Source organism: Acanthisitta chloris, unplaced genomic scaffold (genome assembly GCF_000695815.1).
Source record: "Acanthisitta chloris isolate BGI_N310 unplaced genomic scaffold, ASM69581v1 scaffold45547, whole genome shotgun sequence".
Lineage (NCBI taxonomy): Eukaryota > Metazoa > Chordata > Aves > Passeriformes > Acanthisittidae > Acanthisitta > Acanthisitta chloris.
This window is the reverse complement of record NW_008681813.1, coordinates 1-26,139: the sequence shown is the minus strand read 5'-3', so window position 1 is coordinate 26,139 and position 26,139 is coordinate 1. Positions and strand designations below refer to the sequence as shown.

The 26,139-nt window shown below is 40.8% G+C and overlaps 1 protein-coding gene across 1 annotated transcript in view; it reads left to right on the top strand.

Moving 5' to 3' along the window:
- PKD1L2 (polycystic kidney disease 1-like 2) overlaps nucleotides 1–25,742 on the top strand; it is a 39,518-nt gene extending 13,776 nt beyond the window's left edge. The window contains exons 14-43 of the mRNA XM_009078219.1: nucleotides 407–601; nucleotides 815–960; nucleotides 1,438–1,632; nucleotides 2,438–2,563; nucleotides 3,916–4,098; nucleotides 5,250–5,374; nucleotides 6,211–6,337; nucleotides 7,203–7,337; nucleotides 8,001–8,226; nucleotides 8,525–8,718; nucleotides 9,147–9,377; nucleotides 9,594–9,695; nucleotides 9,902–10,080; nucleotides 10,414–10,560; nucleotides 11,071–11,270; nucleotides 11,429–11,655; nucleotides 12,197–12,410; nucleotides 13,385–13,576; nucleotides 14,380–14,621; nucleotides 15,074–15,170; nucleotides 16,542–16,682; nucleotides 17,383–17,568; nucleotides 18,401–18,728; nucleotides 18,826–18,959; nucleotides 19,869–19,996; nucleotides 20,331–20,491; nucleotides 21,814–22,024; nucleotides 23,384–23,485; nucleotides 24,638–24,769; nucleotides 25,617–25,742. Of these exons, the coding sequence (XP_009076467.1) occupies nucleotides 407–601; nucleotides 815–960; nucleotides 1,438–1,632; nucleotides 2,438–2,563; nucleotides 3,916–4,098; nucleotides 5,250–5,374; nucleotides 6,211–6,337; nucleotides 7,203–7,337; nucleotides 8,001–8,226; nucleotides 8,525–8,718; nucleotides 9,147–9,377; nucleotides 9,594–9,695; nucleotides 9,902–10,080; nucleotides 10,414–10,560; nucleotides 11,071–11,270; nucleotides 11,429–11,655; nucleotides 12,197–12,410; nucleotides 13,385–13,576; nucleotides 14,380–14,621; nucleotides 15,074–15,170; nucleotides 16,542–16,682; nucleotides 17,383–17,568; nucleotides 18,401–18,728; nucleotides 18,826–18,959; nucleotides 19,869–19,996; nucleotides 20,331–20,491; nucleotides 21,814–22,024; nucleotides 23,384–23,485; nucleotides 24,638–24,769; nucleotides 25,617–25,742 (5,132 nt within the window). The remainder of the gene's footprint in view (nucleotides 1–406; nucleotides 602–814; nucleotides 961–1,437; nucleotides 1,633–2,437; nucleotides 2,564–3,915; nucleotides 4,099–5,249; nucleotides 5,375–6,210; nucleotides 6,338–7,202; nucleotides 7,338–8,000; nucleotides 8,227–8,524; nucleotides 8,719–9,146; nucleotides 9,378–9,593; nucleotides 9,696–9,901; nucleotides 10,081–10,413; nucleotides 10,561–11,070; nucleotides 11,271–11,428; nucleotides 11,656–12,196; nucleotides 12,411–13,384; nucleotides 13,577–14,379; nucleotides 14,622–15,073; nucleotides 15,171–16,541; nucleotides 16,683–17,382; nucleotides 17,569–18,400; nucleotides 18,729–18,825; nucleotides 18,960–19,868; nucleotides 19,997–20,330; nucleotides 20,492–21,813; nucleotides 22,025–23,383; nucleotides 23,486–24,637; nucleotides 24,770–25,616) is intronic.
- Nucleotides 25,743–26,139: the final 397 nt, after the last annotated feature.

Genomic DNA, 26,139 nt, shown 5'->3' with positions numbered 1-26,139 from the left:
TATGAAAGTAAATTAGTCCATAAGTTCAAAGCTGCTATTTTATGTGTGGGTTCTTTAAAATAATGAAGAGGTAAGTATGTTCTAGACTGTAGCACAGCAGGACAAATTCAGTTACCTTACTCCAAGTTGTTACTAACTTTGTTAAGGCTCATCTGAAATGAAGCTATGCTAAATGCTTGATCAAATAATAGAGCTTTGCTTTATAATGCAAACATTACCATATTTTTAATAGTCCTTTTCCTCTTATGGTTTACTCAGTAGCAGGATTTCATTTCTAATTAGGCCCACCCTGATGTTTCTGGTGCCTGAACAAACAGCATTGTTGCTAAGTAGGCAAGATGAATGCCTGAAGATCAGTACTGCTGGGGCACAATTCTTGCTGACATTCTGCTCCCTCCACTCCCAGCAATGACTCAGCGTGGCTATGGGGAGGAAAGGTACCTTGTCAGCACTGTGCCTCCACCCAGCATCCCCAGCTGTGCCGTGTCTCCCAGGCAGGGATCAGTGCTCACCACCTTCAGAGTCTCCTGCAGTGCTCCTTGCTCGGCGGATTCGTGCCAACCCAACAGGCAGCTCACATACTGCTTCTATCTGCAACCAAGTAAGTCCCAAGGGGAACTGTTTGGCTTCTCCACGATTCCAGCAAGCACTGCTGCTGTTGCTAACAAGAGCAAAGGTACAACCTGCTCTGCTTTACAGGAAGACTAATCATGAGTCCATCAGGACTGCACAGAGCAAGCCTAGAACCCCTTGTTCTCAGAGAGAGGGAGGTGTCTTGCTGTGTCTGGTACTGACCTCTTCTTTCCTGTTTCAGATTCTCTCCTGGACTGTAGCCTGGATCCTGAACTCTTCCCAGTCTATCTTCCACTTGGAGAAGAAGAAAATAATTTTATTTTAGATGTGACAATTACTGTTAGCAACAACTTTGGCGATACAGTTCAAACAAATGCTTCAGTGAAGGTACACAGTAGAATTACTTTATTTCAAGAACTCTCAAGTTGATACTTAACCCACAATTCATTTTTGGAGCTTCTCCCTGGTTTAGAGATGTTACTTCCTTCTGAATGTGCCATGATCATCATTTTTCTGTCTCACAAAAACTATTCTTTGTGTGCTCAAGGTAGTCAAAAGAATCTTCCACCATCTGTTTTCTAGGACAGAAGTTTAAAAGATGATCTGTTTGGACATTGGGCAGCATAAGCTCTATTTAGTGAGTCTGGAATTACTTTGTGTAGGCCTCAGAAATGTTCTGCTTCTTCCTCAATTCCCCAGTAAGGAGATCCTTATCAGACCATTAAAATAAAACATTTAGAACTGGGAACACAAAGTTTTATGTTCCACTCTAGCTGGGCTGTCATTAAGATGATCGTGGAAGCTGTTCAAAGATATTTGCAACAGTGTTGGCAGTGTTGAGAATATATCTGATTTCTTCAACAGGTTGGACCTGCAGATATGATGGATAGGAACCTGACCCTGCAGGCTATGGTATCTGAGAAGGCAAACACAATCCTAAAAGATGGGAACAACAGCATGAGTCTTTTCCAGCTGTACAAGTCAGTGACATCTGTCCTTAATCAGCAGACTCAAGAGGAAAGTTTTAACGTGTCTTTACAGACAAATGCACGAAAAGAGGTCAGACAGGCACTTGCTTCCTTGCAGTACAACATCATAAAATGGACTCTTCTTATTATTTAACAGCTCTTAAGTAATAAAAAGTTCACATACCACCACCTGAAATCAATGGATGTTTCAAGTTTCTAGCATCTGTCTCAATGTTTGGCACAGGTTGCAGCTATTTTTCACTACTTGCCCACATAAATAATTTGTTTTATCACCCATCAGTGAAACAATTAATTCTCAATTGTTATTGAATTGATTTAAACTAGTTAATTTAAACCTGATTTTCCACAAAATATCGATAAAATGGCCTCTCCTGTGGGATAAACATCCCATCTAATTTTGCCCAAGAGCACTAGATGGCAGGTAATTCTCATTTGTCCATGAGAATAAGCTGATATTTGTACAGTGCTTTGAGCATCTCAGATGAAAAGATCTACAGACACACAATGTATCCTTCAATTATGATTCATTATTTCAAGAACATCCATCATATATGGCTGTGCTTTCTCTGGAAGTGGCATTTGCACAGTAATTCACGTGCATTAGTACAAATTCTCACAAGTAACTCTCCTTGCTCTTAATGGATGTGAAATGTATAAATTCTCTGTGCTGGGAGGTAACAAAGCTCGTGATTATACAATTACTAAGGCAAGCAGCATCTTGTCAGCAGACCTAATAGCACTTCAAATGATCCTTGTTGTGGAGTCTTACTCTGCTGCATAATTTGCAGCATGCCTGGCTGTCAATGTACAGCACTGCTTGCACAGTCCTAATTAGCATCGTGTTCCTTTGCCTAATTATCCCTTTTCATCCCAAGCTCCGAGGGCTGATGCTGACAACTCTCTCTGCTGTTAACGTAACATCAATGCAGACTGCTCTGAAGATGTCAGAAGTATTGAAAGAAATCACTCACAGGAGTGAGGAGCTGTCTGTCTCAGCACAGGTAGGAAGCAATTCATCTGACATCTCCTCACACTAACAGTAGAGACTCTATCCATTGACCTTGGAAGAGTTTCAGTGCCTTACAGTTGTCTGTTCTTACCCATGTGTATTTTGACCAGGAGGGAATACATTTTGCTGTTCAGAGTAAGTGAATTGAACTCTCAAACATTGTCTTAGCAACCTCTACAATCCCAGCTATGACCATTACATTTATCATACATTTTTGAGATAGAAACTTTAACCTTTAGTCAGAAACATGTTAGGATGTATGTTTTATCTTGTAAAGCACTCTGAGAACCCTGAGGATGAGCTGCCCAGGAGAGTTTTTCTAGAATTTCCCAGATCCATTAGTCTCTGATCCAGGCACTGCACAAAACGGACACGGGCAAACTGTCAGTGAGGCAGGAACAAGTCAGTACCCAGAGGAACTGGGCACAAGTGTTCAGATTGGTCTCACAAAAGTATCTCTTGAATCTTATCTGGCAACATGACATTATTAGTAGATGAAGCAATTTATGCTTAACGGGTGAGCACATGGGAAGACAGAACAAACTGTCACTGGGTAAGTTTCCCAAATATGTAGGCAGTAAAAAGAGCTGTCCTGATTTCTGATGCATTATGGAGTTGGAGCCAGACAATGGCTTGGGAGCATTTCAGCAGTATGTGGTTAACGTTGGCAAGACAAGAACATAGCTCAGATTCAGCCCTCACCCTACAGTAAGGCTGCTCAGTGTTTGCAGGCTGTGGGACTGGATGTGTCCAAGCTTGCAATAAATTTGCTTGGCTCCCTCACCACCCTGGGCAGTGCTTTCACAGCTGGGCAGTGCTTTCACAGCCACAAAGCAATCACTGGCTGCATTCAGGCACAAAGCAAAAATTGTAAAGCTCATTCTCCCTTGGCACTTAGCACAGCACAAGGCCCAAGGCATTACGTGCTGGTAATCCAATAGGATCTGTGGAAACTAAGATTAAAATGCACATGTGGTTACAATAGGGTGGTATTTTTTAGACAGACCACCCAAAAGTAAAACCTAATTCACTATATTACTGTACATCTAAACTGCATCCTTGCCCAGTGTTTGACAGGCAAAGCTTCCTTCAGATGTTACTAATCTTTTTTACAGATTAGATCTGTAGAAGCTGGCTGCATTTTTCAGGTCTGTATTACATTTTACTGTGTCATCTAGTATATCATCTTTATCAGCATTTGAGGTATTCCCCCAGCACAAATAGTTATAGTAAAAACAGAGTTACCCACAAATAGTTCCATGACATTACTGATGTTGCAATATTCAGTAAATGGCACAAGTGTCACTTCTGTCATATAAACTTCTCCCCATGTTTGTCATGCAGGTGGAAGCTAGCAACACTCTGAAAGATGTCAGTGCTTCCTTGCTTGCTGTAAACACAGAGCACAGCAGAGATGACCAGAAGTTAAAGGAAGCAGCCAACTATCTGTTTAATGCAGTGAGCAATGTTCTTACAGCTTCTGTAGAAATCAGAGCTGTGAACACTTCAGTGCCAGATGCAGAACAGGTAATTTTGGTTAGATCCAGTTTGTACTGGACTGTGTGTGAACTTTTGTTTGCTTTGGAGGTTTTTAAGAGCTCTGCTGCCTCTTGTATTTTTCAATTGGTACTAGGGAGGGTTCACTGTCACACCATGAGGGACTTGAGTATCAGAGGAAACTTCTCCCCAGGTAGACCTGTTAGACTGAACGTCTGCTCACGAAGATGAATCTTAAGATTTGTTACATTTAAAGCTGAACAGGACAGAATACTGGAGAACAGAGCATCAGGGTATGACCTCTAAGGGATGATAAGAATGTGAAGAATTTTTTTCAGCTTTGGTTCTAGTCCCCTTAATTCAATAAAGCCACAGGTATTCCGTATTCATGATTGCCACCCATTTAAAGCTGAACAGGACAGAATACTGGAGAACAGAGCATGACCTCTAAGGGATGATAAGAATGTGAAGAATTTTTTTCAGCTTTGGTTCTAGTCCCCTTAATTCAATAAAGCCACACGTATTCAGTATTCATGATTGCCACTACTGCTTCACAGCTGGAATCAACTCTGGTTGCTGCTTACACTTTTTCAGAAATCCCACTCTGATTATCTACTCAGAATGATGCAACATGTTTATTTTGTCTTACCCTTTTCTATCTATATGTGAATTTTCACAGCTGACTCTGTGTGCTTCATGGGCTGAATGCACTTTAATTTCATCACTGCCAGGGAGTAGGGCATGAAATAAATCTAACCTGAGAGAAAAGGTTATGAACTGGTCAAGCTCCCCCAGGATAACACACTAATAGCACACAATTGATATGGAATTAGGTCTTGCTTTTCCAAGTAACTGAACACTAAAGTGTGCAGCCAAAGGGCACTAATGTCCAGAGGTGCAGCAATATGCTGATTGATGTCATGGTTGTAATGCTTCAGATTTCAATGTGTAGAAGTTATAAATAATAGAATATCAAAGTAAAACCTGTAAGACGTTTGTTGTCTGCAATGTTTCAATGAGAACTGAATTGCAGATAGAACAGCTCTCTCAGAGATTAAGAAGCCCAGCTCCAAATTTGTCAGCTTTGTAAGACACCAAAATTAAAAGGAAGCAAATATAAATGTGCAGCTAATGATTCTGAGGACCTTTGCTGCAAGTTTCCTTCTCTAATCCTTTCCCAGAGTTCAGTGTCACACCAGCTCCTGAATACAGTTGAAAATCTACAGAGTGCCCTTCTGTTTGGGAAAGCACCGGATGGTGAACCAACAGTCCTTACCACTCCTTCTGCCACGATGTATATGCACAGGTAACAGCTACAGTGTCTCCCACAGAGCTTCCTGGGAATTAATCAAATATGCTCCAAATATTAATTCTATTGTGCTTAAATTGAACCACCCAACTAAAAACTGTAACGTAATGACAACTTCAACAGTGCAATGAGGCTGTCATTACTAACATAATAAGAACAGCTTGGACTCCAGTAGTGTCACCTTAGAAATTCTCATGCTGTGTCTCTAACTAACAGAGAATTTACTACCATTTTCAGGACAAGGCAATAGTCATTTGCCTTTGAAATTATGTAGAAAACTCATGTCATGCCAGTTAAGGTTTATTTTCTTTTCCAAGTTGCCAATAATGACATGTTATATAGAACTGTAACCAGCTTGGCAGAAGCAAATCTAATCCTGAGGAGCCCGACAAGCATTCTCCATTCCCTATAATCATCCCTAAATTGTTCCCTGAGAGCCTGGTTTTCATCCACATCAAACTGTGCATTCAAATCAAGAGCATGTCTGCACAGAAACCAGCTATGTCTTTCACCTAAGCACACCTAGCTGGGTACAACTTTCTATCCAGATATGCCAATTCCACCCCGTTTTCGATGCTTCTGTGATAGCATTATGTGGAGCACTACGTCAGGGATGGATTCATGTGCAAAGTTTTTACTGGCAGAGTCAGAAATAGTTTAGCAACTAAGTTACACTCGTGAAGTGAGAAAGCTTTTTCTCTATATATGAAGTCTGTGCTATTGATGTTTGGTTTTTTTTTCTGATGTGCTTTTCCCTTTTATTTAGGGTTGTTTTTTTTTTTTTTAATTTCTCTTTCATTCTGTTTTGCTTGTGTCCAACCCTAACTGGACAGATTACAAACAGAAAACATGGATGGCACATCCATTAACATCTCCAATTCCAGCTCTGCCAGCTTTACTCTCCCACCTGCTTCCTCTCTCAGTGTTTCAGGAGTTGATGGTGAAACTGTGGATATAAGGGCAAGTAAACAGCTTTTATCTGACTCAATCTGATATTCAACTTACGTTCCTGATCTAATGGCTTTAGAATCTCTTCTCCTTTTACAATGAACACACAAGCACACAAGTCATCTCTTCTGTCACGACAAGAAAATAATTTGAAATCTTTTTGGTCAAAAAAGGCTTGATTTATTTTAATTGCATGAGGTTGGTTCAGCAAGCTAAGAAGGACTGAAAGCTTAAATTCCTCATCCCATCAGCCTCTCACACTCTGATTTATACATGGCTAGAGAATGCAATGGAGTCAATCAATTCCTATTTGCTGTTTACATCTTATGCTCTGAAGAGGATGCAACAGCTCAGAGTCCATATCACATTCAAACCAACCTCCAGCAGTCCTCTCTCATCCCAGTTAGAAATACAAGTGTGTGGCACTCAGACCCTGCAGGAGACAAATGTCCTGATGGGAACATGTCCCTCATCTGAATTAGGACATGATGTTTTTTCCCTCAGAACAATAAATGGCACAAAATTGTCATATTTTTATAGTAAGTTTTCTAAAGGCCTCTCTGGTTGATTTGACCCTCTCATGAGTTCCCTACAATACCTGCAAACACATTTTTTTCATTGCATCTTTACCAACTCTTCTAAAAAAGGGTTACAATGTATGGAAACAATAAGTATTGTTGTATATGTCATATTTCAGAATCAAAATAATTTTCAAGGTTTGTATTGACTTACCTCAGAGACCTGGATGTAGGCTTCATGGAAGTCAAGTCCTGTTTGGGCCTGAGCTCCAGCTTTCACTATTCAGCAATTTAGAGTGTGAATATAGTGAAATATTGACAATAGCTCAGTCATCTGATTGTTAATGTTTTGCTAACAGATGGTGAGCTTTGCTGTGAATCCCTTTTTCTCCAGTGACATGGGTTTTGACATCAGTGGAACAGTGGGAGGTCTAAGTCTGACTGGTCTGGATGGCTTGATCATACCAATCAGCAACCTCAAAGAGAACATTGAGGTAAATCCACTCTTTTGCATCTTTCTCCCTCTTTACCCATTTCTTTCCCTTTCTCTGTTAATGAACTGTTATTTGTGTTATCATCCCCTGTGAGGTGACTGCAGACGCTGGTAGTGTCCATTACATCAGATAATGGGTTCATGGCAAATGCATTTGTGATGGAAGGATTTGTGTCATGTGATCAATGAAATAACAAATATTTCTATCTTTTCTTAAAAAGGAATATCTTAGTCTTCATTTAAATGCTAATGATTGTAGAAAATGCTGCAGATTACAGTGATCCCAAAACACGATGTAATGCCTAATTTCATCATCCAACAACTGACTGCTCATAGTACTGCTGTTTGGACTTCCTAGCAGGTGTATAAACTTACATCTAAATCACTGATACATGCACTCCATGTGGCCAATGTCCCAGTCATAATCACAGCTCTTAGCTCAGAAATGCACCAAAGGATCACAGACATTGTGATGAGCTTACACAGGTTTCAAATGAACTTTCCAGAGGTTAGCTGACATTACCAAGAAAATTACTTTGAAGCTCATATTTCTGCTGGCCATGCTTTCCTGATGTTATGAAAATAGATAATCTAGCATGTGGCTGCATGCTACAAGCAAAATGTTGTGCTTTATTCAAACCTGTGTCTTTCTGTTTAAAACCAGATCATGTTACCAAGGCTTTCAGCAACTCAGGAAAATAAGGTTCTGTTGAATCTGGGCAATTATAGCACTTTCCAAGTCAACGTTACCTCAGAAAACACATCTATAGTGATCTACCTGGAATCTGAACACGACGTTCCACTAATACTCTACTTGGGGTATGGTTATCACCCAAATGAAACTAACTACGATATGAAAAATCATCTGTTCTATAAGAAAACTGCTGGAGGTAAGATGACTTGCTAGCAACCCATGAACTTGCAGAATGTGTCTTGTCCATGAGTTCAGGCATCTAACCAAAAAAAACTTCTCAAAGGAGTTTCAGTCTGTCATGCTTCAGGGTTCCAATCTCTAGTATGCAGTGTTCACTAACAGGAGCAGAGAGTGGCATGCTTGGAACCACGAGTTGCTAAGAATTATTTCATATTTGTTTCTTTGGTTTGTTTACTTATTATATGCAATATGGCTGCATATTTCTGAATTAGCATTTCTATATATACATCAAAAATAAAATATTTGTGTTCAAGGTGAGACAAACACCTGGGTTCTTAGCCCAGAAGAGCTCATTTTTGGAGAAGGAACATACTATTTCATGGTTTTGCAAGATATGGGAATGGATTCCACAGTTTATGATGGGCTAACCATAGGTGTCACTTGCTTTGCATCCCGCTGTGTATTTTGGGATGAGCGCCAGGAGAGCTGGAACAGCTATGGATGTCATGTAAGTAGAGTGAAACAAAACAATGTTTGTATTATATACTTCAAAACCAGCCCCTATAACCACCATCTCATAGTAAAATGATAGCAGTGAACTCACACCATGAAACAAGATCACTCTGAGGTGTTTCAATAAACTGAAAAAGTTTAGTCATATTGAACTAAGCTTCAAGCAACAATTCTGTTTCTATTTCTTGGGATGAACTTCTATATAAGAAGAAATTGAACCATTCTGACAAGGCCATACTTTATTGTAATGCCTGTTACTGCCTAGATATTAGAATTTATATTCCTTGTTGGGACTTGAACAATTCTTTTGTGTATAGCAGTTCTCCACACTAACCAATCTCAGCACTGTATTTTCCTTTGCTTGGTAAGTCATCCAATACTTCGAAGACAAATGTTTTATCCAAAAATTCCTCTGGTTTTCAGGTAGGACCCAAATCAAATCCTAGAAGCACACAGTGCCTCTGCAACCATCTGACCTTCTTTGGGAGCTCCTTCTTTGTCATACCCAATGCCATAGATGTTAGCAAAACTGCACAGCTATTTGTTACGTTTGTGGACAATCCTGTGGTGGTGACAACTGTAGCATGCATCTTTCTGATATATGTGCTGGTAGTTATTTGGGCTCGAAGGAAAGACATCCAGGATGATGCCAAAGTAAGTCTTCAGCTAATAAAGACAATATATTTAGGCCAATTCCCACTATGTCTACCCTGTTTTAATAGCAAGTCTTCAATCAATCCTACTCCCTTCTCTGTGACTGTTTACTGCCAAGTAAACATTCCTAAGATGACAAATTCCTACTCAGTCTTCAGGAATCCACACTTACAGACAGGACAGCTAACATGCTGCTTGTATTGTATCACTCTGCAGGTGAAAATCACAGTCCTGGAAGACAATGACCCCTTTGCTCAGTATCATTACCTGGTGACAGTTTTTACAGGACACCGTCGTGGCGCAGCCACAACCTCCAAGGTATCAGTGGCACTGTGTGGGAAGAAAGGTTATGCACTCATTTAGAGAACTGGATGAATAATGGAGCACCTGAGGCTGTTAATCAGGACAGCTCAAATCTACTGTTTAAGACAGAAGGTCCTTAGATTTGATGAAAGCTGGAAGACTATGCCAGAGGAATTGTCATACATAGGATTGAGATTTGATTTTACCATCTTGTTCTCCAGGTGACTCTCACCCTTTATGGGCTGGAAGGAGAGAGTGAGCCCCACCACCTAACTGATCCTGATACACCAGTCTTTGAACGTGGAGGAGTGGATGTTTTCCTACTCTCTACCTTCTTCCCTCTTGGGGAACTGCAGAGTATTAGATTGTGGCATGATAATTCAGGGGACAGCCCATCCTGGTAAGTGGAGATCCACAAATTTTTCTTTCAAATTATAACAGTTTTCCTTTTATAGCACATGAAACGTACCCTTCCTACAATTCTAGAAAGGAAAGAAGTGTTAGTTTCTCATTTTTGCAGAAGAATAGATCAAATCATAATCTAAACTGCAGGACCAGGAGTGCTTCCCATATCCTGTGCCCAGTACAGGATGGGATGTGTTCTGTGCCTTACAGAAGGCACAGAACACCCTAAGAAGCTGAAGACCAGAGTTTGCTTTCCAGAGTCTTGTTGAGTTCTGAATTTCACACCACTCTGTAACATATGACTGTGCCTTGTATGTTCTTCCAACAGGTATGTGAATCGAGTACTAGTCCATGATCTGGCATGGGATCAGAAATGGTACTTCCTCTGTAACTCTTGGCTAGCCATTGATATTGGAGAATGTGTCCTTGATAAAGTGTTCCCAGTAGCTACAGAACAGGACATGAAGCAGTTCAGGTACCTTCTATTTTATGTGCCTTTTAACTCTTGATAGCAATCAGTCTAGAAAAGCAAGCATGAGAAAAAAGACCAAGCCCTCAGAGAAAAATGAAAATAATAAAGGTCTTTCCAATGCCCTTAAAGGGCTCTGAACAAGGAAAAGAGGAAGGATGGTTAAGTAAGTCTAATTGTTGCCCTACCAATAGTACCACACTGGAAATATTGGTGTTAAAGGAATAGCCTGACAAGACCTCCAGAAACCCAAGCATTTTGTCTTATGTGCAATTTGCTTCACAATTTAAATAGAAACTGCTCATGATTAGCTTTCCCTCCATGGTATGGCCAAAAGGAAAGGATATAATAGCTATGACCATTCCATGCAAATCAAGCCATGATATTTGGTAATTTCTCATACTTATTGTTTCTTCTAATAGTGCCTAGAAGCATGATCAGGTCAGGACATTGAACTACAGGCTTTATCCTTCCCTCTCCTTTCTCTCCATTTGATTTCCCTCTCCTCCTTCTCAGCAATCTGTTTTTCATGAAGACCTCTAAGGGTTTCCAGGATGGGCACATCTGGTACTCGGTGTTCAGCCGCTCCCCACGCAGCTCCTTCACACGAGCCCAACGCGTGTCATGTTGCTTCTCACTGCTTCTCTGCACCATGCTGACCAGCATCATGTTCTGGGGTGTGCCAAAGGATCCAGCTGAGCAGAAAATGGACTTGGGTAACAATCCTCACCATTGCTTGGGCAGGGAAATAGAGAGACAGCAGAATCTAGAAGCAGGAGAATTGAATAAAAGGGTTTTTTTCACAAGAGAGAGACCTGATGGTTTATTTTACACGGGGTTATTTTTCCTCCTCCCCTCCATTTGATCTTGGCAGGTAAGATCGAGTTCACATGGCAGGAAGTGATGATTGGCTTTGAGAGCTCCCTCCTCATGTTCCCCATCAACCTGCTCATTGTGCAGATCTTCAGGAACATACGACCCCGGCCAGCCAAGCAGAGGAGAGAGAACAAGCCAGGAAAGAACGGCCGAGTGTCCCCAAGCCTACCTCCCACCCCAAGGGCCACCGAGGCTGTGTCGCTCACTCCAGAGGCTGTGACAAAGGCAAGTCCCTGCGGCTGCTCCCCAGTGAGTCCTGCACTGCCCTCTTCTGCCACACACTACTCAGCTTCCCCAGCTGCACAGCAGAGAGGTTCACTGTCAGGTGCCCTTTGGCTGTCTGAAGAGAAAAGGCATTAACCACTGGTGCAAAGCACTTACTTGCCCATCTAAATGCAATCCTCAACTTAATTAACATCTGCCTTTGTACATCCCAGCCTTTGCACGATTATTGTGTGCGATCAAATCAGTGTATCCAGGGGTTAAAACAAACACTAAGCAAGACAGTGAAGATAAAAGGTATCATAGACTCCATCTTTGTCAGCTTAGGTCCTCAGGCAGGTAAGCTGTCCTTTTGAACCCTGCAAGCTGTCTTGCTGAACTCACTGAATCTGCCTGTCACATCCAGCACTGTGGGATATGCTATTCTTATCCATTCTGGAGATTTTAGCAACTGGTGCAGCTCCCAGCCAGTGATGCTGTCAGATCACATCAGCTTAAGCCACTGCAGCCAGAGTCACTGCTGTGTTGCTGTTGTCTTTCCTAGGACATAAGAAGAATTGCCAACTTGCTCTTCAAAACCCTGAGGACTCCATCTCTCACCTCAGTATCAGACCCTGGAAAATCAGCTAACATCAACACACTTCTGGCACTTGTTGAGGACATCATCTGCCAGCAGAACAGAGCTGGGGAAGGGTTTTATGATGAGAGCAAGAAGGATGGACCTACAATTGTCACATTAGGTGCTAGGGATATACAAGGTACACAACACACAGTGACATGCCTGCTGAAAGCTTTGTAGTTGAAATGATGGTAGCACTGGATGTGATGACCCAAGCTCTTCTGCACTGTGACTCAGAGGCAATTGCAGAATCAGAGAATAGCTGAAGTGGGAAGGGATTGCTGGAGATTGCCTAGACCACCACCCTGCTCAGAGCAGGGTCAGCTGGAGCAGGATTGCCCAAGGTCAAATCCAGCTGGATGCTGAATTTCTCCAAGAATAGAGACTCCACAAATTCTCTGAGCAACCTACTCCAGTGTCCAATAGCCTTTTTCTTATGTTCAGGAAGCATTTCTCTTGTTTTAATTTGTGCCCATTGCCACTTGTCCTTTAACTGTGCACCACTGAGCACCCAACTGAGTAAAGACAACAGCAAAATCTCAGTTTCTTATGCTACAGAATTAAATGTTTGCTACCAGTCTGGCTTGGGAGCAGGATCAGTATCTAATAACATAAAGGCTCTCAATATCAGTTGTTTCACAGTCTTTTTTACCCTGTCCTTTTTTTTACTTACTGGCTTTGTGTTGTTGTTCCTTTCAGTCTGACTCTCAATTTAGGCATTAATTTATCTTCAATTAAACAAGAATATATGAGTAAACAATCCCACTGATTTCATTAAGGATCACATTTGGCTTTTTCAGTGAGTGTACCAAGCTACTAATTGCACAGGTAAACCATGAACAAATTAACAGTTGATCTAATCTGAGTTCTCTACTAAGGTTTTAGGACTGCTGTTTAACTGAGTTGCCTTCTGGCAACAATTCCAGCCCATTCCAGCAGAAGAGCATTAAGCTCTGGTACTAAAGCTGCTTTTACACATGCATTCAAATGTTACTTTTCACTTAGTCACATTCATAATCATTAGCTCCAGTTCTACTACCCTTTGTATTGGACAGGATATTTTAATCTAAGAATAGCTACTTTCTCTAAAAACAAATAATTCTTTGCCTGCAGGAAAAACAAGAAGCTCAACTCCAGAGAAGAGAACTCGTGAGCGACTGAAATACAGTGATTACAATCGCTGCTTGTACACACAACTCCAGCACGTAGAGATGGAGCTGGAATTACTGGGGCCCCATAAATTTCAGATGCCTCAGAGTTACACACAAGCTGTTCATCAGGTTCAGCACATGAAGACCCTCCTGGAGAACCGAATCTGCTCATCAGCATCCATCAGTGAGGGGTAATCCAGTTCTCATCTCATTCTCAGTAAAAGTAAATTCAGGTCATGAATTCAAAATTGGCCAGGATGACAGAGCCCAAATAATTACTGCTTAATATGTACTAGATAACTATTATTACAACTGTAAAAATAAGTCTTACTATTATGCTATTGTAGGAGCAGCAAAGAAATTTCAATGCACTGTGAACTGCACAAAAAGGCAAAAATGACAGATCATTGCTCTTTGTTATATTTGCCACCAAAATGGAAAGTTTTAATACAATGCCACATGATAGTAAAGGCCTGGGATAGTCACCAAGCTCCAAAGTCACAGAAGTCTCTTAAAATGTATGGATAAAACCAAAATTTTTAAGCAGACCAAAATAGTTCAGTGGAATATGATAATAAAGTTGGAAGCAGTGAAAACAATTGCACTAATTATCTCTCTGGCCTTTATGGTGATCAGAAGAGATGCATCCAGCAGCTTAAGTGCACTCATGGTTTTCTTTGTCTCTAATTCTACTGGAGCTTCAGTGATGCATGAACTGTGGAGTAAATAAGCCTATCACATTTATTTTGATTTTAGCTGATCTCTGCACACTTTTTCATATTTTTCCTCACTGTACTTTTTGCTATCCATATATCCTATATAACTGCATTGATTAAGAGAATTTAGAATATTTTGACTGAGATTTTAAACCATGATATGTTGCCTATTCCCAGTGAACCTGATGACTGTGATTTTGATTCCTGTTCCACCACAGACTCATTTTTTTCTCTTCTGGTTGGCTCTCAAGGTGGTCCCTTACTCCAAACTTCTCCAGTGATGACAAGAAAAGTTCTTCTTCCAAAGGGCTGCCCTGGTGGTTTGTGTTCATTGCTTGGTTCCTTGTTGCAGCCACCAGCACCGTGTCTGGGTTCTTCACCATGCTCTATGGGCTGCATTATGGCAAGGAGAACTCCATCAAGTGGCTGATCTCCATGGTCATCTCCTTCTTGGAAAGTCTTTTCATCACACAGCCCTTAAAGGTGAGATCCTCGGGAATACAACCACTGGCCAAGATGAACTTAGCTACTACCGTTTCAGGAAGACAGTGTAACATGTTCTAAAGCACCACATGATTTAAGATACAAAATGGGAAGTCTTTGCCCTTAAAACAAGAGCTAGAAGGTAGTTTACAGAGTTCTGACATTTTGCTGACGTTCACTCCAGTAGATTCATCTCCCTTGCTTTGTGAGTGTTTAATAGGTGATGAGGTTTCTGGCCAGGGAAGATGTGTCACATGGCAAAATCTGTTTAGCTGGACAGACCCCAGCACTGTGCACCTGTCTCTTGTTTATGGGCTTCAGCTGCATGAGTTCAACAAATCCGAAACACAACTGTTCCCCTGCAGTGCCTGGATCCAGAGAGACCCAGGTCAAATCCTGCACTTCCTTATATGAAATGGGCATATGGTGAGCCTATAGCTGATTCTTTCCAGGTGCTGGGATTTGCTGCTTTTTTTGCTCTGGTTCTAAAGAAGGTGGAACATGAGGATGAAGAAAACACAGCTATTGATGGACCTTTGTCTGCACCAGGTAACTGCTTGTAAAGAGAGACATTATGAAAATGTTCTCCAAGCTTTTGGAGTGCTCTATGCATAAATATGTGGCTCAGCTCAACTGAGAACTTCACTGATTATATACCCAAATCTGAGCTGACAAGGTTAGCAGAAATCACTAAATCCACAGGCATGTGAGTATGTGCCTACCTATTAGCAATCCCAAGATCGAGGTCAAAGTGAAAACAAACCTAAGTAACTGATTTTGTGCCAGTTGCAGAAATTATAGAGACCACAATATGTTTAGGTTGGATAAACCTTGCAGAACACTTAATGGATAAAACCACAAGGTCAAAAAGATAGAACAGAAGTAATTCTCTATCAAAAGAATAATACCTCCTTGTTTATATTTTTAATGCTGCAAATATATATACAAGCCCTGTTGTAAGATTGTCCCTGTTACTGCAGACCTGCTTGCTGCCAGGAAACTTGACTCCTTACTTCCCTCCCTCCCTGGTTTGCCCATGTCAGGATAAAAGAAGTGTTCACCTATATTGATTTACACAAGATCCAGAATTGTACTAGTGGATAGTCCATCACTTTTCTGTCTGTCAACATTCAAGAATCATCTAGAAAAGAAATAAACAATATGTGCCAAACTGACTGATGTCATTATAATCAAAATTAATGAATCAGTTATTAGTCTGCAATAACCAAGCTTAAATATTTCAGCTTTCACATCAGACATATGAAAAATCAGATACGCAAGGAGGCTTGTTTCAAATCTGTGCAGACACCTCAGTATTTGTGGCATGGTTTGCAACAAAACTTGTAACTACTCCACAACCTAGTGAAAATAAACGTGACCCAGTGCAAAACACACTCTTCATCTAGATTGGTAGATCTTTATCTGACAAGCAGATTAAAAACTCTCAAGGAAATTTCCCACCTCCCTTAAGTCTTATGTGAACGTTCTCAGGTTACATACTTTTCCACAACCACAATTATCTGTATTACTCCCAAAAGCTGAACAGTGGCTTCTGCAATCATAACCATATCTAAAAAAAGCCTTCCCTAGGAGACAGGAAGCCTAGGGCATAGCAAAGTTATCTGATCTACAGCTTCTTCCCTGATCAGCCTCAGGCTCTGAATGCATCACCTTCTGAGATGTTCAGCCTGGAGAGATAGACACCTGGACCTACACCTGGTCCTAAACCCAACGCTGTGTTTCTGAGCTCCTTCTCTCCACACTGTTTGCCTTACTATGCTAATTGTTTAAATCACATCCTTTGTCTTCCTACAGGAAAGCATGAAATAGAAATGTTTCCTTATAATGTCCAAAAGAAACAAAAAGCAGGACATGGATAATCTGTTGACTAATTCCAGGATTTACTGCTCTCACTCACAGGTGATTCACACCCTCTCTTTGGAGCCCGAAGGGACAGTAGAAGCAATATTTACCGACCACCTCCTGCAGCTGATGTGGAGAAGATGAAAATCAGCTGCATGAAGGAGCAGAAAGCATTTGCCCTCATCAGAGAAATCCTGGGTATTTTCCATATGTAGATTATCTTGTTTTATTCAGCAGTACTCATCAGTATTTTTACATCAGTGAAAATATTGTTCTCTTGGGTGACAAAGTTTTGGCATATCTTCAGCTTTCTGCCAGCCATTACAATGTAGAGACAGGCTGTTCCGTGGCAGCTGGAGCTGCAAGGAGGTGGGAATGTTAGCTGGAGATAAAAGTGCAGCCAAGGCTTGATTTTATGGTAAAGAAACATCACAGACACATCAGAGAAAAAATAGAAAGGATAGAAGGAGGAAGTCGACAGCTAAATGAAGCTGAAATCAAAAGAGCAGATGAAGGCCATCTTTCTAAAAGCAGATAGTATCTATAGATAATAATTTATACCCATGGCTTTTTTTCCTCTAAAATCACTGGCAAAATTTACCTCAACTTCACTTGGAACAAAGTTAGACTACTCATTTTATTTAGAGCTGCCATGACTACTGCTGTTCAGACATCCTTCCCACTCACTTTCTCAACCACTACTCATATTCCAAATATGCTTAAACTGCAGCACATTGAAACAGATTGTGTACATCCATTAGCACTGGTCACTAGGAGTCTAGCAAAGCACCTCCTCGGCCTAATAAGTGATGACAGCAGTAATCATTCATGCAATCTATTTCGAACAGTGGTGTTAATTCAGAGCTCACTTTTGCTGTCTCTTCCTGTTATTTTCCAGCCTATGTGGGTTTTTTATGGATGCTGTTACTGGTTGCCTATGGGCAAAGAGACCCCAATTCCTACTACCTAAACAAACACATTGAGGAGAGTTTTACAGATGGTTTCCACGATGTCTACAGTTATCAGGATTTCTTCACATGGGCAAACACTACCTTACTCAAAAATCTTTATGGATCATATAAAGGTGCAGAGTCATGTTCTTTCCTTTTCCCTTGCCAGATCCTGAAACGCTATCTTTTATGCATATCCCTAACTTGCACATGCATATTTGAGTGGAGAAAGAGACTGTGAGTGTACAAGACTCATGGAATCTTACAATATGAATACTAGTGGGTAACAAAAACCCACAGCTTGACCCCAAGTCAAATTTGTCCCAATATTTTCCTTACATTAAGTATAAAACAAAACATCTGTGCTGTAATATTACATTTTTCACATTTTACGTTACTTACTCCAGATACTCAGATAAATGCATCACTGTGACACATGTTTCTTTCCATAATCCCCAAAAAAGAGAATGGCAGACAGGTGGCACCATAAAGCTTTCCATCAGGAGAGTTGTTTGCATCAGGGCTTGGGTCAATGTGAAGGCAAATTATGCAATATCACCATGTTTCTATCTATCAGTAAAATGTGACCCATTTCCAGCTCACATTTAAGGGTAAATATTGAAATACCTCAGCAGAGTTGTTCTTTGGACATGACAGGCTACATGAACACTGCATAAAGCTACTCTGCTGTGGAACTCCAAGTGAGTCACTTTCCTCCCCCAGGCCTCACTTTCCTTCTGTATAAAATACAGATCAGTCGTGATACTGAACTCTTTTATAATGTTATCTCAGAACTCGGTTCAAATCAACATGAGGGTTTAATTTTCATTAATATTTTGCTTCCAGTGTTTATGAGAAAAGAATATACAGCAAAATATTAGTGCAGCAGTGACTCACAAATGTAATGAAGAAATATTACTAGTTCTGTCACATTGCCAGTGCTGCTCTTTTCCATCTCCTGTTTAGGATTCATTACAGATGGCAATTCCAAGCTGGTGGGTAGTGCTCGAATTCGCCAAGTAAGAGTGAAAGGAGACACCTACCCTATTTCTCCCAAAATCCAGCATGTAATTGAGGAATGCCACGCTCCATACTCCCTGCAAACAGAAGATACATCAGTTTATGGGGAACACTGGAATACTTCAGGCTTTGATAACACCTCTGAGTTAAGCTCAGCATGGCACTACCAGAGTCAGTCCAAACTGAGAGGAAACCCCACCTGGGGCAAACTTGCCATCTACAGTGGAGGAGGATATGTGATTCACCTGGGAACTGATCCTAAGAATGCCTCCAGGTACCACCTGTATTCCTGCAAATCATCAGTGTATCCTCCATGTGATACTGTCTCTTTACTGTGAGTTAGATCACTGGCTACACATTTTTTTTGGCAGAATTCTCCAGTACCTTTTAAACAACGTGTGGCTTGACACATTCACCAGAGCAGTGTTTGTTGAATTTACAGTCTACAATGCCAATGTGAACCTGTTCTGCATTATAAGTCTGATGTTTGAAAGCAATGCCTTAGGTGAGATCCTTTTTTAAGTTACACTTTTCTGAAGACAGCAAGCAATGCCCCTGCAGAAGGTAGATTTACATGCTGTCAGTGTTTTCCTAATTCTTTATTCAGTAAACAGAAGTGTTTTAGTAAATCTAATAATGACAGAATCAATGCAAATTTTATAAACCATTGAGGAAAAACATAGGATCACAACAAAACAGACCCTAATGGAATACCTTGTTTGCTTATTCTGTGGTTATCTGCTGATTGAAGAAAACTTGGTACTGAAAGTTAATCTCCAGAATTTTCACAACAGGAACAACAAAAAGCTATATTTCATATCATTTCAACTGACTGGTACAATATTAAGACAAAAAGTACAAATAACAGTCTGTCTTTTTCATTCCAGATTACTTCTAGTACATAGCTGTGTAATCATATAATACATAATCTGGATACAGCAAAAAGAATAGTGAAACCAGATTCTGCTTTAAGGGCTGTAGAAAAACATTCAGTCTGAGCAGCAGCTTCCCAGGTCAGTCCCAGTATTGCAAAATGCCCAAAATGCCCACAAAACTGAGCTCATTTCCATTTTAGAATGAGAGTCAGCTTTACATCCCCAAGTCCTCCTGCTAAATTCCTGCATTTGCAGTCCAATCCAAACTCAGCCCTGCTGGGATTGGTATCATACTATCACACAAGACAGCACTAACACTCTAAAAGTCATCAACTGAGACTCCTATTAGAGGCAAATTTTAAAGAACACTTAGAAGGCTACTCACATGATCACATCTACATCTTAGTTTGACAGTTGGATTCAGGCTCAAATTGATGTGAAAGCAAGTACAAAGTCTTACTGGTGAACTGATGTTGTTTGAATGAAAACAGAAAGATGTAATTATCAGAGCACTGAGGTGAACACTGTTTGTTTTTTAGGGGCTTTCTTCACAAGTGCAGAGCTGCAGAGTGTCCGGCTGTACCCGTACACCAACAGTCTCCACATCTTTGTGGTGGCAGCAGAAGTGATTTATTTCCTCTTCATTGTGTACTACATGATAGTACAGGTGAGGCCCAATGGAAATTTCAGCTGACAGCATCACCTTGTGCCTGGTGTTGATTTCACTTACAAGAGCTTTAGGGCTGTACTTGATTTCAGTAGTGCTGCTGCTACAACAACAGAAGATTGAATCAGACACGACATCTGTATTAAATAATAGGAAGGCAACACTTCATTTGGCTGGAATGCTCCTTTTGAGAAAGATGAGAAATTAGTTCAAGGTGTAGTTTTATCATGCACAGTTGTCTGCTTTACTGCAGAGGGGATAGCCCTAATCTATAGAGATGTGTTGTATGGTATGGAGTCATGAGACTGAGAGAGTAAAACTCCTCTTTTCACAGGGAAAACTGATGAGGAGTCTGAGATGGAGATATTTCCACAGCAAGTGGAATCTCTTGGAGATAGCCATTATACTGATTAGCTGGAGTGCTCTGTCAGTGTTTGTGAAGAGAACAGTCCTTGGGACCCGAGACATCAGCTACTACCAGGAGCACAAAGAGGAGTAAGTACTAATGCTATTTAGTGCAACCTTTGTTGTTGCTACTTAGGCAGAAATAAGTCTGTTTTTCCTCTTCCCAGCAGCTTGTCTGTGCTAAATATTGCTATCCTATACAGCTATATTCATGAAGCCTCTAAGAATTTCAGGGCTTAGATTTGTGTCAGCAATAGGATTTTCTTCTGATACTGCTCTAATAAAATCCAGCAGACTTGAGCACCAAGTGCCCTTGCCTAGCTGCTAATTTCCTGTCTGCATCACTCTCTTCTGAACCAAACAAGCCCTTCTGCTACAGGACATCCACCCAGATAGCACATAATCTGCCTTGTTCTTTGTTGCAAAAAGCCTCTGGTTAGAGGACAATAATGGATTATTTAGTACAGAATGAAAAATTATAACATCTGTTAAAAAAAGGTCACAGAGAAAAAAGGTGATAGAATCACAGGCTGATTTTGAAAGGAAAGGACATTTGGAGGCCTCTGCTCCAGTTCCCTCCTTTGGTGTTAGATCAGGTTGTCTGGGGCCTTGTTTGGTTGAACTTAAGAATATCTTCCAGGACAGAGGTTCCACAGCCTCCCTGGACCCCAGTGCTGAACCACTTTCATTGTGGGGAGAAAAACACGTTCTTTTCATGTCCAGCTGGAATTCCTCTCACTGCAGCTTGTGGCTATTGTCTCTTGTGCACCTTCAGGAAGTGTTTTACTATGTTCTCTCTATAACCACTGACTAGGTAGTTGGAGACAGCATAGAAGCCTTCTCAGCGTTCTTTTCTCCAGGCTGAACAAACACAGCTCCCACACTCTTCTCTCATATGTCCTGTGCCCCAGCTCCCAACCATCTCACTGGCTCTTCACTGGACTCAATGACTCCTTGCACTGGGAGGCCCATAACTGGGCTCAGAATTTCAGGTGCAGCCTCACAAGTGCTGACTGAGCAGAAAGCACAAGCACTTCCTTTAACCTGCTGCTAATGCCGCACACACACACCACACAGGAACATGTCTTGTGCTCTATTAGCACACAACATTTATAAAAGCTGCATTAGCTGCCTTTAAACTATGACTTGTTAAAAAGCAGCAGCATTTGGGCTACAGCCTAGTCCCTCTCTCAGCTCCAGCTAACACTGATATAAAAACTCTGCCATGCATAAGTGAGATTTTTGTGTGCACACAGTAGGAAGTACAAGTGGGAATAGTCAAGCAGGAACCCAAGTTAGGTCTCCACCAAATCCAAGGACAGAGTGACTGGCTTTTCCAGTATACCCATTCATGTACTTCAAAGGCTTCTGTGTGCACAGTCTATGACATATTATCTTTTTACTTCTAACAGCTCTGTAAGCTTTAGTGAAACAGCAAGAGCTGACGCAGTTCTTGGCTACCTGATTGCATTCCTGGTGCTTCTCTCCACGGTAAAACTGTGGCATCTCCTGAGGCTCAACCCTAAGCTAAACATGATCACTTCAACGCTAAGGAGGGCATGGGGTGATATCTCTGGATTCATCACTGTTATTGCAATCATGTTCCTTGCCTATTCCATTGCTGTGAGTACCACTGTGCTTTCTGTTGTCTGCAGTCTGAGTCCGGGTACTGTCAGGTTAGATGAATTATTTCTGAATGCTGAAAGCAACAAAGCTTTGCCATGTAAAACTGAATAAAGCTGCCTGTCTAAATCTTAGGTTAGCAGCTTGGAGCCCAAGTCTTCTGTCTGAGTGAAAGAGAAGTTAAAATATCCACTTGTCTGCTCTTTGCAAAGTGAAATTTAGTAAAAAATGAAACACTGAGATGAAAACAAAGGATTCTCTATGTGTAACAGATGTGACAAAGAACGAAGTATAGGAAAAATAATTTCCTGGATAAAGCTTAAATTGTGGAGATTGCAGCAAGTGCCATTTTTTGTTTGGCTAGTTTTTAAGTGGGAAAGAACTATTTTTTTGCCTATTGTAGGAATACTTATGCAAATGCAATTATATTTTCATTTTAATGAGGTTAAAGAATTCTTGGACTGCAACTATTTATGTATATTCAATGTTTTAGCTGAAATGTTTTGTGTAAATCTTCTGGCAGGGTGATGTGGGAAATTCAGCACATCTTAATTGCAAAATCACTGAAAAAGTGGAAACCATCTGAGCCAAATCCAAGCTGTCCTGTAAATGGCAGTTCTGTGACAAACAGGACCTGCTGCAGTGTCACACTGCCTGATTTCTCTTCCTCGTCTCTCCCTCAAGCAACTGAGTAGCTTTACACACTGTTTTGGCCACAAACTTGTCAGGTAAAATAAATGATCAGATCAGTCCCGTGACCCAGGCTGTTATCACACCATGCAAATGATGGAGCTGTGAAAGAAAGGGGTAGGAGGATGGAGAAAAAGGTGAGACTGCAACAGCCCCCATTTAAACCAGACACAGTAGGCCCACAGGGTATAAATTAACAAAACAGCATCTTGGTTACTGAGGGCAAACAAGGAGATTGGCTGTTTGGAAGGATCTGTGCACCGAAAGGCAAGTGTTTGTGACTATGATTAATTTGGTCAATTATGCAGGACTAAACCTGTTCCTTGGAGATGGGCTAAATTACTCTCCTGATTCTGTCATGTTTTTACATATCAAGTGGCAACCTGAGCAGATATAAGACATTCTCATATACATGATAGAAGGTCTTAGAGCTAAACACGTTCAGAAAGTGTGAATCAAGTTCTAGCTCTATGTTAGGCTCCCTCTGTGACCTTGTCTGGTGTCTCCCCTGTTTGTAAATCAAAAAAACCAAAACAAACCACACACACAAACGTGGTTGATGGCTCTGGTGACAAGCTGGGAGAGCTTTCTCTGAGTACAGCAGTCTTTAGCTGATTTTACAGCAAGGACTCTGATCATGATACAAGATGTGTCTTCTGTCCCCTGCAGGCAAACCTGATATTTGGCTGGAAGCTCTACTCTTATAAAACTCTATTTGATTCAGCAGAGACCATGGTCAGCCTTCAGCTGGGAATTTTCAACTATGAGGAGGTACTATTTCTACATTTTGAGAAATGTATTGCCTTATAATTAGCGTCTCAGCTATCAAATATGCTTTGACCCAGCAAATAGAAAGACTTTCAATTAGTGTTAAACATTAATCTAATTTTGCAAGCTCCATGGCCTCCTAAAGCAACCACCTTCTCTCAACAAGAAAAAGTAAAATCCTTCTCACATCCCATTTTGAACATGAGGAGACTCATAATGAACCTTTCATTGAGAAAGCTGCTCACGTTTCAACAACTTATGTTACTTATTGATTACAGAAAGTTTTGAGCAATTTAGTTAGAAAGCTACATACAGAAATGTGAGCTATGCCCTGTGTTTGTTCTGAACATCCTCTCCAGCTTCCCAAGAAAGGCAAGGCCTTCCATGGGGAAACTACGTTACATTGGTTTTTGTTATTTTTTACTTTTTCGTTAAGTTTTTTCAAATACTGCAATACACTTTGAGCAGTTCTTTGTGCATTAAGCTAGTTCTTGGACATGTCTGACTGTGAAGTCCTTCTTGGTGGAGGTTTTTAGACCCTGGATCCAACAGGATATGGATAGCTTTGAAGATCAATAATTGGGTGCAGAGTTTTTCACCTCTACATCCCACTCAAGTTAATCATGAAAATACATTCCTGTGTTACAGCTTACATGAAAATTAGGGGTTTGGGTTTTTCAAAACCCTTAGTTTATATGTGTCCATGACAGTCTGACTGGGCTTCTTTGTAAAGTATAGAACAAAATAAATGCATACAGAGATTTCATCTATACTTTGAAAGCTGAAGCATGAGACAACTCCAGCTGTTCTGTGGATACAGAGGTCTCCAGACTCATCAACTTTCATGTGAAGCTTTCATACCATTGCAATCAAATGCAAATACTTTAAAACCCCCAAAGATTGCCCATATTCACATGTATATATAAAATATTCTATTTGCTTTGTACTATATCATATCAGCACATTACAGTGACTAGAGGAGAAATGTGTATATATATGCATAATACATATAGCATAATTATTAGCCACAGGATTTTGAAAGAGAAACTCCTTATTGGGTCTTAACTGCTTGCATGTATGTATGTCTGTATGTATGTATGTATGCTTTTTTGTTTGTTGTTACAATCACAATATGATGTCTTATGAATACTACAGGTCTTGGACTACAATCCAATTTTAGGCTCCTTCTTAATTGGATCCTGCATCATTTTCATGACGTTCGTGGTGCTGAATCTGTTCATTTCAGTGATTCTGGTTGCTTTTAGTGAGGAGCAGAAGCACTACCAGGTGTGTTCATCTGTGCTTTCTAAAATAAATTTAACATTTATTGTTCAATGTTTACTCATAATTTAGGTATTCCACCATGGATTAAAAACATGTAAACTCAGTCCAACTCTTAAGTCAGTATTTGCTCAGAAAGCACACTTCAGATTTCCCAGATTTATGCTGTCCATTTCTGTTCAGATGAGTCTCTGTTCAGATTCAGTACAAGATCTGATTTGTAGCCTTCTGCTCACATACTAAATCCAGCAAAAAAAGTCTTAGGCTTGTGCTGGGCTATATTGAAATCAGTGCCAAAACTGCTACTGAAGTGCATGAGGACTTTACAGCTCCTTTTAAAAGTGTCACTGTGAGTGCCTGATCCATTCAAGCTATTGATAGTGTGGTGTGAAATCCAGCTTAGTACTCCAGCACTGCCCAGAATTCCTCAGTGTTTTAAATACAGTCAAAGGAGGTGAAAACAGAGGACATGGTCAATAGAAGACAGGATATATTCAGTTTTTCTCATTTGCTTCACCTAGAAATGGTGGGTGGCTCATTGTATATACCACTTGGCTGTATGGGAGCTGGCAAGTGACCTCCAGGCTCCTGCAGCAGGATTTCTGTGGGTTTTGACAGAGCCAAAACTTCTGTAGTGTCCATGCTCACCCATGCTCATCTGGGGCTTTTGTCTGGATAAAAATATTGGCACGATGTTTTGCTTTGGCAGTCACTTGTGCTCTGTTTAGAGGGAAAGTTGGCTTATTTCACCTCTAGCAGAGATTTTCTCTCTCAACTTGCTCTGGCTTCAGCAGAGACTGAATCCACTTCTGGTCTGCATGTCCAAATAACCCACTGCTTATTGTTACTTTAGGCTTCAGAAGAAGAGGAGATTGTTGATCTAATGCTAATGAAACTCTTCAGTTTCTTTGGGATTAAATGCAAGAAGGAAGAGAAGCCAGTCACTGATGAACAACTGGAACAACCTGTCAACCTGTGAATGATGACCACATTGAAAAGTCGCTTTGTGGGCAAAATATTTACTTGTTTGCTATATGCTGCAGTGCTTAGGGTTAGGTTATAGATTTAGGTTATTACAGCTTCTCACTAAATAGGCTTACCCGAGGGAATGGCATGAAGCTGTGTCAGGGGAGGTTTAAGTTAGATACAGACCTCATAGTAGCCTTCCAGTATCTGAAGGGGCCTATAAGGAAGCTGGAGAGGGACTCTGTGTTAGGAACTGCAGTGACAGGAAAAGGGGTAACAGATTCAAATTGAAGGAGGGGAAATTTAGGCAAGATACTAAGTTTTTTACTGTGAGGGTGGTGAGACACTGGCACAGGTTGCCCAGGGAGGCTGTGGCTGCCCCAACCCTGGCAGTGTTCACAGCCAGGTTG